The sequence below is a fragment of the Melopsittacus undulatus genome, chromosome 8 (assembly GCF_012275295.1).
Source record: "Melopsittacus undulatus isolate bMelUnd1 chromosome 8, bMelUnd1.mat.Z, whole genome shotgun sequence".
NCBI lineage: Eukaryota > Metazoa > Chordata > Aves > Psittaciformes > Psittaculidae > Melopsittacus > Melopsittacus undulatus.
Genome location: NC_047534.1, coordinates 26,224,533 through 26,239,936, shown reverse-complemented (window position 1 = coordinate 26,239,936; position 15,404 = coordinate 26,224,533). Strand labels below are relative to the sequence as shown.

Here is a 15,404-nt window from a genome sequence, read left to right as displayed (position 1 = left end):
CTGTAATTCTCTTGCCTGTAGCTAATGTTTGCATGCATCAAGATCTGCTCAAGACAAGACTAGTCTATACATTTAGAGTGTCTCGGCATAATGCTTAAAGTCAAGCAGTACGTGGCCATCAGGGTGTATCCTGATACCAGCTGGTTCTAGCTTCTTCAAGACAAGTCGCTGTAGGTCACCGGGACTGCAGGTGCAGTGTGTGTCAGGCCTAGTCAGAACATACTTTTGCAGAATAACCTTCACAGAATCCCAGACTGGTTTGGGTTGGAAGGGAGCTTAAAGCTCATCCAATTCCAACACCCTGCCATGGGCAGGGACACCTTCCACTAGAACAGGTTGCTCCAAGTCACATACAACCTGGTCTTAAACACTGCCAGGGATGGGAGCTTCTCACAGTACTTAATTTTGTGACCCTGGGCAGATCAGACTTGTCACTTAATGAATAAACCATGACATATTTGCAGAAAAAAAACATGACAAAATTTTCCTGGTAACTTTACGAAAGCAGAGTATTTGTTGGCCTCACTTGGATCTCCAAGAAGAGATTCTCTGCCCCCTAAGAATATTTAATGACATGCTCCCGGTCTACAAACTGTAGTATCTTAGAATCATAGAATCATAGAATAGTTAGAGTTGGAAAGAACCTCAAGATCATCTAGTTCTAAGCCCCCTGCCATGGGCAGGGACTCCTCACACTAAACCATATCACCCAAGGCTTCATCCAGCCTGGCCTTGAACACTGCCAGGGATGGAGCATTCACTACCTCCTGGGCAACCCATTCCAGTACCTCACCACTCTAACAGTAAAGAATTTCTTCCTTATATCCAATCTAAACCTCCCCTGTTTAAGTCTGAACCAGTTACCCCTTGTCCTATCATGACAGTCCCTAATGAATAGTCCCTCCCTAGGATCCTTATAAGCCCCCTTCAGATACTGGAAGGCTGCTATGAGGTCTCCACGCAGCCTTCTCCAGGCTGAACAGCCCCAACTTTCTCAGCCTGTCTTCATATGGGAGGTGCTCCAGTCCCCTGATCATCCTCGTGGCCTCCTCTGGACTTGTTCCAACAGTTCCATGTCCTTTTTATGTTGAGGACACCAGAACTGCACACAATACTCCAAGTGAGGTCTCACGAGAGCAGAGTAGAGGGGCAGGATCACCTCCTTTGACCTGCTGGTCACGCTCCTTCTGATGCAGCCCAGGATACAGTTGGCTTTCTGGGCTGTGAGTGCACACTGAAGCTGGCTCATGTTCATTTTCTCATTGACTAACACCCCCAAGTCCTTCTCTGCAGGGCTGCTCTGAATCTCTTCTCTGCCCAACCTGTAGCTGTGCCTGGGATTGCTCCCACCCAGGTGTAGGACCTTGCACTTTGCACAAGTCCAGGTAGATATCATCAACTGCTCCACCCCTGTTCATCATTTCTTTGTAATTTGCAGGTCAGCCTTGTGGTTTCTTTTATTGCCAATAATTAAGCAACTCAAGGTAGATTATTTCACTCACAAAAAAACAAATATGCTTTGGGAAAGCTGTTCTGCAAATCATTCCCGCTTTTTGTCTCCACCTAAACTCCATGCACATCACCAGAAATCAGGTACCTTGTTCCTCAGTGATGTAAAGGAAAAGAAGGACTGTGGCTTCCCACAGAGCTGCAGAATCACTGATGCTGGTAGGTACCTCTGAGGATCACCTAGTTCAACCTCAGCTCAAAGCAGGGTCAGCTAGAGCATATTGCCCAGGGCCGTGTCCAGCAAGGTTTGAATACCTGCAAGGATGGAGAGGCCACAACCTCTCTGGTCAGTCAGTGCCAGTTTCCACACACCCACATTGTGAAAAGCTATGCATTTTGGGGGTTTTATTAATGGCATTTCCTAAATTTCAACTTGTGCCCATATCCTCTTGCCCTTTCAGTGGATACCACAAAGAAGCCTGGCTCTGTCTCTGTACCCTCCCATCAGATATTTATACCATGGATAAAATCCCCTGGGCCTTGTCTCCTCTGGGATGGCTTCTTCCCATTGTCTGCAGAAGGAGTCATCTCCTTTCTGATCTGGTGGTCTGTGGTGAACACCCACCACAGCATCACCTCCATTGGTCTGCTCTCTTATTATGACCTAGCAGCTCCCAGCCGGCCCATTGTTTGGTCCCAAGGCAAAGTTCACTCACATAATGTGCAAAACCTGCTGTGGTTCCTCACTGCCCTCCCCCATCATTCCTGTGGTGGTTTTGCCCCACTTGATCAGGAAGATCACCTTGCTTTGTAGGCACCTTTGATCCCCAAAGAAGATCCCATAGTCATGAAAGCCCAGTCCTTGCTGCTGACACCAAATATGCAAACAGTTGCAGACCTACAGGGTCTGTCCACTCCTTCTCTAGCCCTACCCCATAAATGAGAAAACCATCTGGGCCACATGTCCTCAGCCATGATCTGTGAAAACTTATGGCCATAACGCATACGCTCCGGGTGCCATTGACTGTATCACTGATGCTCACCTGAAGTGAGTGATAGCCCAGGGGCTGGACAAGCCCAACCAGTGTATCTACAACATCTGAGATCTGAGCCCTTGGTAAGAAGAAAACATCCCCTAGAGCACAGGTTGGGTTGACAGATGAGGACTCCATCCCTCACAGTCACCCATTACCACCAGCCTTCTTTCTCGGGCTCAGATGCTTTATTGGACAGAGCTCCAGCCCCGCATCCGCACCCATGGATCTGAAGCTATTCTGTAGTTGCATATCTGCAGGGGGAGCAGAAGCCTTTCTCCTGAGGCCAGAACTCACAGGCTTCTGCCTCTGCCACCATGGAAATCTTCACTTCCCAGCCTGATAAGCACAGACTTCCATCACATTCTGCAGTATAGCCAGGGGCTCAGGCTTTTGTATCTTCAGGGTCTTGGAGAAGAACTAATCTCTTCCTGGACGACTGCATCAACTGCTACCTCTGGGAGCTGCGTTTTAAGGGCGGCAGCTACATAGACTTCTCCACAGCACCTGCTGAAAGGGTGTGTGATCTTCCCAAACAAGGAGTCAGCTGGAGAAGGAGAGAAAGCTTAAAGCACCTTCTGATCAGGCACAGCTGGCAGAGCTCATTAGAAGTTGCTAGAGACTGCTGGGACACAGGCCTCCTGTAGTTCTCCCTTCCCAGCTGCAGCCAGCACCCTGAAAACCCTTGCAGAGTTCCCAGCTCTCCAGCAGCCCCACAAGTTCCCAGGAGATCTCAAAGGAAAGCAGAGAAACTACTCATCTGTTACCTGCCTCTTTCAGCTGCACTCACTGCATGAGTTTAATGGAGTCCCGATGACTGCCACAACCAACAGCGGCTTCTCTATTTTTATGGATAAACAATACACCAGCCACTAAGTGGACCTTTGAAGGTCCATCCAACCCAAACTATTCCATCATTCCTTTTCTTCTACTCTGGCTGTGCTCCAGACACAGTCTGGTGCTTGTCCTGGTCTCGCAGGTGAATTATTCAGGGAAGTCATCCTTGGTGGGTTAATTAAAAGGGCTTGCTTCATAATGAAGCAATGATCAAATGGTAAGGAATCGACGACTGAAGGAAAATCATAGCATAAGCAAATGGTGCTAAAGTAAGAGTGGAATGGTAATGAGAGTCACAGGAATCATTTAGGTTGGAGAAGGCCATAAAGGTCATCGAGTCCAACCGTTGAGCTAACACTGCCAAGTTCACCAGGAAACCATGTCCCTAAGCTGGCCCTTGACTCTGCACTTGCAGCTGGAGCAGCCGCCCCACTGACCTGGGTGCCAAGGACTGGGGTCCTTGCCTATGCACTTCAGAGCCAGCCCCATGATGCAGTGGCCGGGTCACAATGGGTGGTGTGTGGCCGAGGGTGCCCCCGCCCGTATCTGGTGCCAGCGGTGATGATATCACAGAGGCCCTGGTAACCGGTGCCGGGGCAGGCCTATAAAAAGGGGAACGCAGGGCACAGTGCATCACTGCGACCTGGTGAGGTGAGGGAGCAGAGGGCAGGGACAGGGCTCTGGGGGGCCTGCCGAGGGAGAAGGGGGTTAGGGTTAGGGGGCTCTGCACCGCAGAGCTCTGGCCTGTGCTGCAAACTCACCCGTGTCTCTCTTCTGCCTCAGAGGTAGCAGAGGAGCATTTGGAGAAGAAGCCCCAGCGCTGCTGAGACAGGAACTCTCCAAACGCCCACATCAAATGTCTGAGATGTCCGAAAGGAGTTCTGAGACAGCCGACACGATGGAGTTCGGTGAGAGCAAAGTCCCCCTCCTACAGCCTGGCAGAGGGACTCCTGAGGCTGTTGGCATGGACCAGGAACGTTGGCAGGGGGAGGCAGGAGCTCTAAAGCCACCCTGGGGGAGGGCCGCTCCTCTGCTTGGCAAGCGGGACCAGGGCTGGGCAGTGCGCACCCTCCGGTGCACCCATGCCTACAGTGCCCTTTCCTCTCCAAGGCTTCCAGCCTTGCTCAGCAGCCAGATAGGCAGGGAGAGGGCAGCCCTTGGGGGTAATCCTTCAGGGACGCATCCCTGGCCCCACAGAGGTGCTTATTCTCAGTGGCATTTGCTCTCTCCCCTCCAGATTGCTTGCTGTGTCGCTGTGCAGAGGCAGACACGGACATCTGCGGGGCAAAAGAGGATTATGAATTGATCACTGTCCATCAGTTTTGCCTGGTGAGTTCCTCTGGGGCTGCTTTCATCTTTGCAATGCACCTACCCTGCCACATGCCCCTCATCTGTTCCTTGTCTCTGCTCTTCTGCAGTATTTTGCCAGTGACCTTCACCCACAAGGGTCGGAACAGGAAGAAGAAAGGGTGTATCATTTTCTGGATATTTTACACGCAGCCTATCAGGCAATGATGACGGTGAGGATCCCAGATGATCAGGGCGATTTGTGCCAGGAGAGGTTTGCGGGAGCTTAGTGCAGATGCCAAGATCTCAGCCTTTCCACCCAGCTCTGGGACAGAAGTCTTGCTCCCAGCAGCTGCACAGAGGCTCCAGCACAGGAGCCTGCTCTGCCAGCTGGATCTGTGGCCTGTGATCCAGCTGGGGCCACATCCAGCACCCTGCCCCAAGGTGTGGGTCTGGCTGTGGAGACCGTGAGCCTGTCGCTGATGGCAGCTGCTCTGCTCTTTCCAGGTCTGCTTTGTGTGTGGCAAAATAGGGGCCACCGTCGCCTGCCTGGGGATAGGCTGCGACCGCAGGTTCCATCTCCCCTGTGCCGTGGAGGGTGGATGCGTCACCCGTTACTTCCCGCCATACAGGTACCCCCTCTACCCTTCTCCCCATCACCAGGGAAGGACCCAGCGCTTCTCATCTCACCCATCCCTTCCCTCTTCCCATAGCGCCTTCTGCTGGGAGCACCGCCCACGGCAGCAAAAGCTGGAGGTTCCAGAGGACACCAACTGCCTCATCTGCATGGACTCACTTGAAGGCAGAACGACCTATGGGACCATGGTGTGCCCAGTGTGCAAACATGCCTGGTTCCACAGGGCCTGCATCCAGGTAGGAGCCGTTCCCTTGCTCTGGGCACAGCAGGCTCTCAGCAGCACCAGAGCCTCACTCACGCTCTTTCTGTTTCTCCTGCAGGGACAGGCTATGCGTGCTGGCGCGTTTTGCTTCCAGTGTCCTCTATGTCAAAATAGGAAAGTCTTTCAAACAGAAATGCTCCTCATGGGGATCCGAATCCCCGTAAGGTCAGTGTCCCCCCGGCCAGCACTGTGCCACGCCTGGACCTGCCCCCGCAGTTGTGGCCCTCCGCTCACCCCCAAGTCTAGGCATTAGCCCCATGCAGGAGCTGGAAACAGGGTGTCGGGGGAAGAGCGGGGAGGCCCTGCCTATGCCTTACATTGTGGCAGCAGAGGCTCATCGATTTTCCTTTCTCCATCAGACAAGCATCATGGGAAGACAACAATCCATATGCAGACCTGTACGAGAGGCACGGGAGCTGCAATGCCAGGGAGTGCCTTTGTCCAGAAGGCAGGGAGGGGGCAGAGCCAGACGGGTAAGTTGCCAAAGATGCACCCTGGGGCTCGGCACGGGATCTCCATCTCAGCAAGGGCTCGAAGCAGAAGGGCTGAGAACAAGAGCTCTGCTGGACAATCCCGTGCTGTGGGCACTTTATCCTTAGAGACATGAACCCATTTCTTTCCCTAGGCCCTGGGAGCTGTTCCTGTGCTGCTCCTGTGCTGCTGTGGGCACTCACAGACAGTGTTCCAACCTGGGGAACAGCGAGGAGGACACATGGGAGTGTGAGAGCTGTGCTGGCCTGGGCACCCGTAAGTGTCGAAGCACCCGGCTGCTCCTGGCCTAAGGCCAGTTCCAGGCAAGGCCTGGCAGTGGGTGCCTGATGTGAGCTTCGCAGAGCCTGAATGCTCCAGGAGGGCTGGGGCACCGCTCTGACCTACCCTGCCCTAGGCCTGGGAGACAAGCCCTTAACGTTCCTGCTTTCCCTTGTAGCCTCCAGTGACAGCCCAGAGCTTTCTGGTCCCAGCACTGCCAGCCCAGCAGCATCAGGGCAGCCTCTTGGATCTCTGGAACTGGAGCCCAGCAGCCCCAGAACTGCCAGCCCAGCAGTGTCAGATCACACTCTGGAACCTCAGGCACAGGATTCCAGCAGCCCCAGCAGCAGCAGCACACAGGGGCCATCAACACCATGCCACAGTTGCCCAGTGTGTGAGGGCAGCAGCCGCTCCAGCTACCCTGGGCCTGACCGACGGCAACACCAAACCCGCTGCAGCCGTCAGACCCAGACACCCTACCGATGGCCTAGAAGACTGCAGGGGAGAAGCCGACCTCCAGCAACACGCGCTGCGAGCAACACCCGCAGCCAGGCGGTGCCACGGCCGTCACAATGCTCCCCGTCACGTGATACCCGCAGGCGCGGCACCAGCAGGCAGCAGCCATCGGCCGCATCCCGCGGCTCTGCGGCACTGCCAAGGAGCAGGAGCAACAGATCCAGTGGGCCCATGCGGGCACGAGACCGCTCCCGTGGGCAGCGTCGAGCCCGAGCTCCCTACACACGGCCCAGAAGACGCTCCCAGAGCACCCGCCCAGCAACAGCTCGAGCTGGCAGGAGCCCCCGCAGACAGGCTGCGCCCAGGCTGGCCCAGGGCTCACCAGCACGAGCGAGCCACAGCCGCAGCACCAGCAGACAGCGGCCATCAGCACCTTCCCGTGGCTCCAGAGCACGACGAAGACGCAGTGCCTCAAGGTCAACCCGGCCCATGCAGGTGCGAGACCGCTCCCGCTCGCGACTCCGGGCCCAAACTCCCACCAGGCGGCGCAAAAGGTACCATTAAAGCAGCCACACGCCAGCACCACCTGCGAAGAGGAGCACACGCAGACAGGCTGTGTCACGGCTATCCCAGCGCTCCCCAGCACGTGCTAGCAGCTGCTGCAGCAGCAGTGACAGTCAGGAGTCATCAGGGAGCAGCAGCTCCAGAACTGACAGTCAGGAGGCTTTATAGCCATGCCACAGTTCCCTGGCACCAGACACCGGCACGAGACAACTCCCACTTGCAACATTGGACCCAAACTCCCAAAACATGCCCTGGACACCTCAGTGGGAGCAACCGTGTTTCATCTTTGAGCGACCACTGTGATCCCCCTCTACTGGCACAATAAAGGTGGCCCTTCTTCTCTGGACTGGGAGATTCCAGGCTGCTTGGTTGGCTTCCTCCTCCTCTGCCTTTCTCAAGGGGCAGCATCAGTGGTGGTCTTGGCAGTCCTCTGGTAAAGGTTGGACTTGATGCTCTTAAAGGTCTAGTTGACTCTATTGATTCTACTTGATTCTGTGGTTCTGTGTACTGTTGACAGTCATGGGTGCTCAGATCGCACCACATCTAGGTGTTACCACACCTCACTTTCATCATCATAACACTAGTTCCCACAGAAAATCAAACTCAGCACTTCAGAAAGGCACATTTCTCAAATTAGCTATTAAAATTGACTTTTACCATATTATTGATGCCATCGTAGCCATTCAAGGAAGGGATCTCTTATACTTCAATTATTGTCTCAAAAATTCTATGAGCAATGAAAAAATGTAGTTTTATTGACTCATTAGGTAGCAAGGCAGGGAACAGTCACACCATTCCCCAGCAGTTAGCAATGGAGAAAAATCAGAGCTCTGGTGGTTTCTTGGCTCCATCAGGAAATGGTACAGATATCTCTTGCAGTACAGCTTACTCAGGTAATCCTATATACAAATACAGCATACTTTTTTCTCCATGAATTCTGTCCAGTCCTGCTGAAGAGGCTGAATAGAGCAAAAGAGGAGAAACAGCCAAACTTTAGATTGAAAAGAGAGGTAATCTCCAATTATAAGTAAGTCTGATTGCTCCACTTATAGTCATTCTTCTAATATGTGTCATTGCAACTTCAAATTTATGAGACTTTCACCATATTCTGTAGGAAATACCTTCACAGTTCAATGTACCTTACTGACAAGGCTACTTAAGTGTCAGTCAAAATGCTCCCATCCTCATCCCATTACTCTTAGTTATAGCCCATATTCTATTCTCACGAGAGCAGAGTAGAGGGGCAAGATCACCTCCTTCGACCTGCTGGTCACGCTCCTCTTAATGCAGCCCAGGATACAGTTGGCTTTCTGGGCTGTGAGTGCACACTGAAGCCAACTCATGTTCAGTTTCTCATCAACCAACACCCCAAGCCCTTCTTCGCAGGGCTGCTCTGAATCTCTTCTCTGCCCAACCTGTAGCTGTGCCTGGGATTGCTCCGACCCAGGTGTAGGACCTTGCACTTGTCATGGTTAAACTTCATGAGGTTGGCATCAGCCCACCTCACAAGTGTGTCATGGTCCCTCTGGATGGCATTCCTTCCCTCCAGCGTATCAACAGAACCACACAGCTTGGTGTAATTGGCAAACTTGCTGAGGGCACACTCAATCCCACTGTCCATGTCAGTGACAAAGACGTTAAACAAGACCAGTCCCAACACAGATCCCTGAGTGACATCACTCTTTACTGGTCTCCATGCTTCTAGTCTACAAACTGCAGCATCTGAGCAGGGTGATCCAGGCCAAATGTCCACACTCTGACTACGACAGACAATAATTGGAAGGAACAAGGAGAGCTGGAAGGGCTTTAGAAGGGAGCACAGGACAGCATCAGCAAAAATTAAGTTCCATTTAAATGCAAGGAGAAAGAAGCTGTATTCATTTTAACTGTAGAAAGTCTATATTTGGGTCAAGTTTCTTCCTAATTAAAAGGCAGATAGGTGTTCTTGTAAGGTTATTTAATTTGAAGCTGACAGATTTTTATTGAATCACTATACTGTTGATAAAAGGTAGTTGTCTTTTCCTTCCCTGTTTGGCCCCAGAGAACCTACAGCAACCTGTAAATCAGAAGCAAGTATTACTGAATGATAAAATTTGGAAACCTACTTTTTGTTTTTATTTGACAGTCATTCACTTTATTATATATTTAAAGTCTGTACATGGTAAAATACAAAATTAAAACATTTCTTTATAAGTTACACAATCAAACAGCTACATTTGTCTGTAGTTTAGCTGTCAGAGAAGCCTTGTTGAGCCGTCGTTATATTCATTCACAATAACCTTGGTATAAAACATCCATACAGAGTAAGTGTACAAAATAGTGTACAGTTCATAAAAGCTGTGCAAAGACAGCAAAGTTCAGTCAAAAATCAAAGAGGCATATCCACTTTTCTCTGTCCACACCATGGATAGCAGAAGCGATGTGGAAAATAAGCAAAAGCCTGGGGGGAGGAAAAAGTGGGCTAGACAGTGCTTGGGATGTAATATCAATGTATAAATTGCAATAAAAACATATAAATAGATAAGGCTTCCATTATGCAAGGCACACTTAGATTATACCTTAGAAGTTATTCCAGGGGTTTTAACAGGTCTGTTGCACAAGTATATTGGGGGTGAGAAGGGAAGCAGTGTTTGGTTTGTGTCCCCCAGTGTTTACTTTGAGGACAGGGTTGCTACATCAGACCAGTCTCTGGGGCTTTGAAATCTTAATAGTAGTTGGAAATTCACTTGAAAGGCATTAAAAATGGCCACAGTGTCTATATTGTAATTTTTGTTGTTTCTTATCTGGGGGGAGCAGGGAGTTTCTCTCCCAAAAGGCTACACTTTCCTCCCTGCCATGAAGCAAGGAGCTGCTGATGCCTGATTTTGGGAGAAGGGTTATTGAGCATATGTTGATTGTTATAAAAATGGTAGCAGATGCTATGAATATGATAACCTCCACATGGGGCAAAGAGTAAGGAATACCCATAAGTAGGAAGTCTTGCAGCTATGTGATGAAGAACCTGCACTGGTAAAGCATGTGGACTTTTGGGTGGGACATAACCTCTTCAATTTATAGCACTTGGTTTTATTCAAATCTTTGCAATGTCCCCATGTGATGGTTGGGGCAAGCAGGTGATTTAAGAGACTGTTATCTCCTCTTCTTCCACTTCACCTTCATCATCCTCTTCCTCTGAGTCTGAGAAGTCTGAAGGTTTGCTGGGGCTGCTAGAATGGGATGGAGAAGGAGACATCTGGGAGTCCAGTCTGTCCCTCAAATGTAGATGTTCTGCGGACTGGTGGTAGCTTAAGGGATGCTGTGGGCTGGGTGGGCACACAGGGGGCACTTCTTCCTCCTCTTCTTCCTCTCCTGAACATTTCTTGCCTACGTCACTGAGGTCTGGATGAGGGTTGAACTTGGTAGGTAGGGTCTGTTCCCTGCAGCCACCAGAAGAGAGGAGCTCTCTTTCTTTGGAGTTCCTCCACTTCATCCTCCTGTTCTGGAACCAGATCTTCACCTGGGAGATGAAGCAACACAGGAATAAAACAGTTCAGTGAAACAGGATCCAAAAATGTTCTTTGGTTGCCCCCTCAATACTGTGCTCATGCCCATACTGAAGCTAGCAAGAATGACAGATCCTGACCTTTCAGGACCCTAGGAGATTGGTCAGGGTGGGTAATAATATTGTGGTCTATCTAGTCCTAATCAGCCAGCTGGGAATTTTGCAGCTCTTTTGGTTCTCTTGATGCTCATGGCTCTGCAACTTGCTTTGTGCTTTCTCCTGGTCATGGACAGTTCTCCCTGCTCCCATCCCCTTCTCCCAAGCTGGTGAGGAATCCAGCTCCCCACTTAGTACCCCCTTCACCTGTGAGTCCTTGAGGCCCAGCTTGGCTGCCAGCTTCTTCCTGTCGGGTTTGCTGATGTACTTCTGCTTCTGGAACATCTTCTCCAATGCCTTGCGCTGCACGTCCGAGAAGACAGCTCGACGTAGCATGCCCCGGCGGGGTTTGCCACGGGCGGCCAGCGGCCAGGAGAAGGTGCCAGGGATGGGTACCACGGTGGAGGCAGCTGCCGAAGGTGGGGGACACACAGCACTGAGCAGAGCAAGACCAGCCCCCCACTGCCCCTTTCCTGCCCTTTGGGTGGGAACCCATCAACCTGGGGCTGTGAAAAGGAGCTTTAGTCTTAACTAAGCACTCCCTTTCAGCCAGTGATTGCTGGGATTAGATTTATAAACTCAAATGTGTAAAATGGATCAATAGTGGCTGGTTTTGTTGAGAGATTCAAAGGCCTCTGGCCTGAAAAGGCAAAGCGAGGCGTACCAGCTAAGATAGAGGTATAATAAAACAGCTTTCCCTCCTGCTCAGAAGCATTGGATTTTTTTTTTTCAGGCACCCTTTTATATCAGATGCTTTATTATGCTGGAGATGAAAATGAGGACTTTTCTGATTCCAAACAAAACCGCTCCTCTTCAGATGCAGTTTTGATCAATCAGTATTCATCTTTTTATATTAATCTCTTCTCCCCCCCTCCCCAAAGTTGGAGAATTGAATCTGAAGACATGAAAAGTAACAGCTAATTAGCACATTGCCCGGCTCCCAATAGCATTGGTATGATAAAAAGGGCAGAGTTTCGTCTTAAAAAAAAGGGGGGGGGGGGGGGGGAGGGAACCTCCCCAAGAGAAACAGAGACGCTAATGAAGCGTGAATGGTAATTGTGTAGTAATGAACTAACAGAAAAAGACTGAGGACAAGCGCTAACGCCATATATTATTGGAACAAAAGAGATTTACACTTTCAAACTAAACACAACGGCATGCCAGGCTCCTCGGGAGAATACTGATGGCACAATCGTCTCTTTCCTCAAATCATTTTCATTAAATGGACATGAAAAGCTATTTATAAAGCTCAAGTTGTTTTTGTTAGGCTATTCACATGCTGGAGAAAGGAAGCAAATTCCATTATCCGGAGGATGAATGGAAGAGCTTGGGTTATTTTTTTTCCCCTCTCCCTGTTTTCTTTTTTTAAATTAGTAGTTTGTTTGTATAATTAGATTTTATTTTAATTGTTCTCTCGGCATCACAACACTTCAGCGCTGTAAGAACCGCACACACCCCCACCCACCCAGCCGTAGCTTGCTTTCTCTCAGGTACCATGCCGTTTGAACACGGCTGACGGGCTGAAGGAGAAGAGATGAAGTGAGGTAAAGGAGGGGAGGGTTAGCCCGCAGTGAAGACCCAAGAGAGAAGTCTAACCGTGAGCTCCATGCCCCTGTAACCGCCACCAACCCGGCGGGGGATAAAGGGTTGGGGTTGGTTCTGGGGAGGGACAGGACGCAGCGGCTGACGGGGAACGGGGAGGGCAACACCCCCTCCCTCACCTCCTGCCATCCCTCCACCGGCGCGGAGCCGGGACCCGCGAGTGCGGAGCGCAGCAGGGAGCTGACCGGTCCCTCGTGGTGCTGAAAGCGGCGGCGCGGCCCCGGCGAGGTAGAAGGAAGCAGCGAAGCCTCTTCGCCTCGGGACCGTGACAGTCACGGTTAATTTGCCGGTCAGCGGGCGGAGCGGGCAGGGGAATGTCAAGCAGTCACTGCCTGTGCTAAATCGGGGGTCAAATTGGCGCGACTGACGGGTGAATGTTGTACTCCTTCCAACCTCTGACTAGAGAGTAACCCCGGGGGGGGACACACACTGATGGAGAAATATCATCGACCTGTGCCCGGGAGGAGAGAAGAGGGGTCCAGCCTTTCAAAGAGAGACTTTTAAAGACCTACCTGGGAAATAGGAAGATCGGATAAAGGGCTGAAAGGATCCTTCAAAGTACGGGAAGGAAAATGTCTTTGGAGGGACGCTCTGAAGCAACGCAGGAGAAGTTTCTAGTAAATAAAATAAAGGAAATTAAGCAGAGTGTTACCACAGGCTGGAGTGGGTACGGCTGGTGTTGTCACTTGGCCTGGGGACCGATGCAGATAGTGATTTTCAGTCCCCCAAAATAAGGGCTAGACTGAGCCCTGGGGAAAGCAGTGCTTTTGCTGCGATGGTTTTGCCAGCAAAGAGGCACCCGTGAGGGCAGAGGCGATCGGGAGCCCTGTTAACACCCCCGGCTTCTGCCCCTCACCCGCCCGCTCCTCTCGTCCGCCTGTCAGCGCTGTCCCTAGCTCTTAAATACGGGCGACGCAGGGGGACTGTGCTGAGTCCTCCCTCCCCTTCCTGCTCTCTCGCAGGCGGCGGGTTCCGCGGAGCCCCGGGAATAGCGATGGCGATGGGGATGGGGGTGTCGAGGAGCTTCTTACCGGCTCGGGGAGCGGAGGAGAGGATGGCGTTGACTCCAAACTTGAGGAAAGTGGAGTCGCTGCTGGAAGTCTGTGGCGAACAGATCCTCCTGGAGCCGGCGGCTGGGCTGGTGAGCTCCGGAGCGCCCGCGTCCGTCCTGGCGGCCGCAGTGGGGGGGGACATGCTGGCAGGGGGGGCAGTCCTGGTGGGCAGGTAGCTGGTGGGTCTGCTGATCCGGATCAAATCTTCTACCAGGAAGCTGGAATGGCTGGAAAAAGCGGACTGCAGCGACTGCGGCAGGGTGAGGGTCGGGGTCGGCCGGAGGAGGCTGGGGTACACGGCCGGTGGAGCGATGAGGCTAGGGAACATCATCACTGGGGCCGTCCGCGGAGCAGGGCCGGGTCCGCTCCCTGTTTGTTTATTTGTCTGTCTGTCCGCTTTTTGTTTTCTGCTTTGAAACCTCGTTTAGTAAAGATCCTGCTACAGCGAGCCTGCGGGGTTCTCTCTGCCCCTTCCTCCTGGACGGTGGGTTTTATACTGGTCAGCCCCGCTGGGGCTCTTTCAAAAGTGACAGCCCCAACAATGGGGTTCAACAAAGTTCTCCACTTGAGCTTCATTCAGGGTGAGCTCCGGGCTTCTCCATTGGTCCGGGGCTGCAATTTATGATTGGATTAGACTTCATAAGCAACCGGGGCACAATGGCCCCGCCACAAAGAAAGTGTAGTCATCAATTTTGCATATTGACCGCCTCTTTGGAATACAGCGCTCCAAAGGCTCCCAGCAGGGTTTTGTTCAGAGGCAACACACACAGGCTAATTAAATGCCTATTTAAAAGTTTCGAATGACATCTTGCCTCGTAGAAAGGGAATTATTTAAAGAAAGCACTAAATTTATTTGCTGCTCCCCTGCTGAGTTTAGGAAATAAATCAATAAATATTCATATAAACTTATCTGCCGGCCCTCAGAAAAGCGCGGGGCTTGTGCAATAGAAAATATAAATTAGAAAATGTGGAACTAAGCCCTTTGAGGGGGGCAATATTCGGGAAGCGGATCCTACCGTGGGTAGAATGTGTCCTGTGCTTGCTATTAGTGCACTGCAAAATTTGTGCCTGTAGTCTGGGTTATTTTTCTATCTGCATCCCAAAGGTCCGGTATAAAGCGAATTTGGGTGTTAAGTTTTACTTTGAAGATCCTGGTGTCCTAAGATACTTGTGTGTGTGCTCAGGAGAGAGGCTTGCCTGAATTGAAATATAAACCTTATTGCAGCTGGGTAAGGACTCTGCTCCGAGAAAATCTAAACCTTGAACACAGAAAAGATATGAAGAGCTTTGTGGGACTACAGCAGCACCCTCAGTTCTGTATGTTGGTCTTTTTAACCTGAAAAATAGTGGAAATCCCTCCCCTCACACCATGAAAATGAAGACACTATTGTAGCATTTGCATCCTTTCGGGTAAAGCAGCCTGAGCTAGTCTCGGGTTTATCGGTGATGGTGGCTCAAAAGCCTTCTCGACGCTGCCAAATTCACCTGAAGTTGCTTTTTCTCTGCGTGCCTGTGCGGGACTGCGGGCGGTGCGTTCAGATCAGTGCTACCTAAACTTTGGTGCGGGAGCCAAATGACACCGTCTTACCGGAAAGTTTGGGTTTTGTTTGTTTGGATTTTTTTGTTGTTGTTGTTTTAAATGTCTGAGGTTTTGTTTGTAGTGGCAAATATGGAAGCAGGCGAGTTTCCTTTGGAACTAGGCGATGAAAGCAACTATTGAGAGTGGCTTTACCTGATTTCTCTGTTAAAGCTCATAACAGATGTGTTAAATGTCCTATGTTTTAAAAGCGCCCTATTCAGCCTTTTGGTGTGGCTGAACCTTTGCAAGCAGAAGTGT

The 15,404-nt window shown here is 51.1% G+C and overlaps 2 protein-coding genes across 2 annotated transcripts; one reads left to right on the top strand and one right to left on the bottom strand.

Moving 5' to 3' along the window:
- The first annotated feature begins 4,218 nt into the window (after window positions 1-4,218).
- LOC117436582 (G2/M phase-specific E3 ubiquitin-protein ligase-like) lies at window positions 4,219-6,288 on the top strand. Its single transcript, XM_034065393.1, has 8 exons — window positions 4,219-4,228; window positions 4,558-4,649; window positions 4,739-4,840; window positions 5,115-5,239; window positions 5,321-5,480; window positions 5,565-5,671; window positions 5,866-5,979; window positions 6,132-6,288. Exons 1-8 carry the CDS (start codon window positions 4,219-4,221, stop codon window positions 6,286-6,288), a joined length of 867 nt encoding a protein of 288 aa, XP_033921284.1.
- Window positions 6,289-10,394: 4,106 nt separating this feature from the next.
- On the bottom strand, window positions 10,395-13,898 carry DBX1 (developing brain homeobox 1). Its single transcript, XM_005150570.2, has 4 exons — window positions 13,547-13,898; window positions 13,028-13,129; window positions 11,121-11,323; window positions 10,395-10,772 (listed from the first exon to the last, which is right to left on the bottom strand). The coding sequence occupies exons 1-4, from the start codon at window positions 13,896-13,898 to the stop codon at window positions 10,395-10,397; spliced, it is 1,035 nt and encodes a 344-aa protein (XP_005150627.2).
- Between the last annotated feature and the right edge of the window lie 1,506 nt (window positions 13,899-15,404).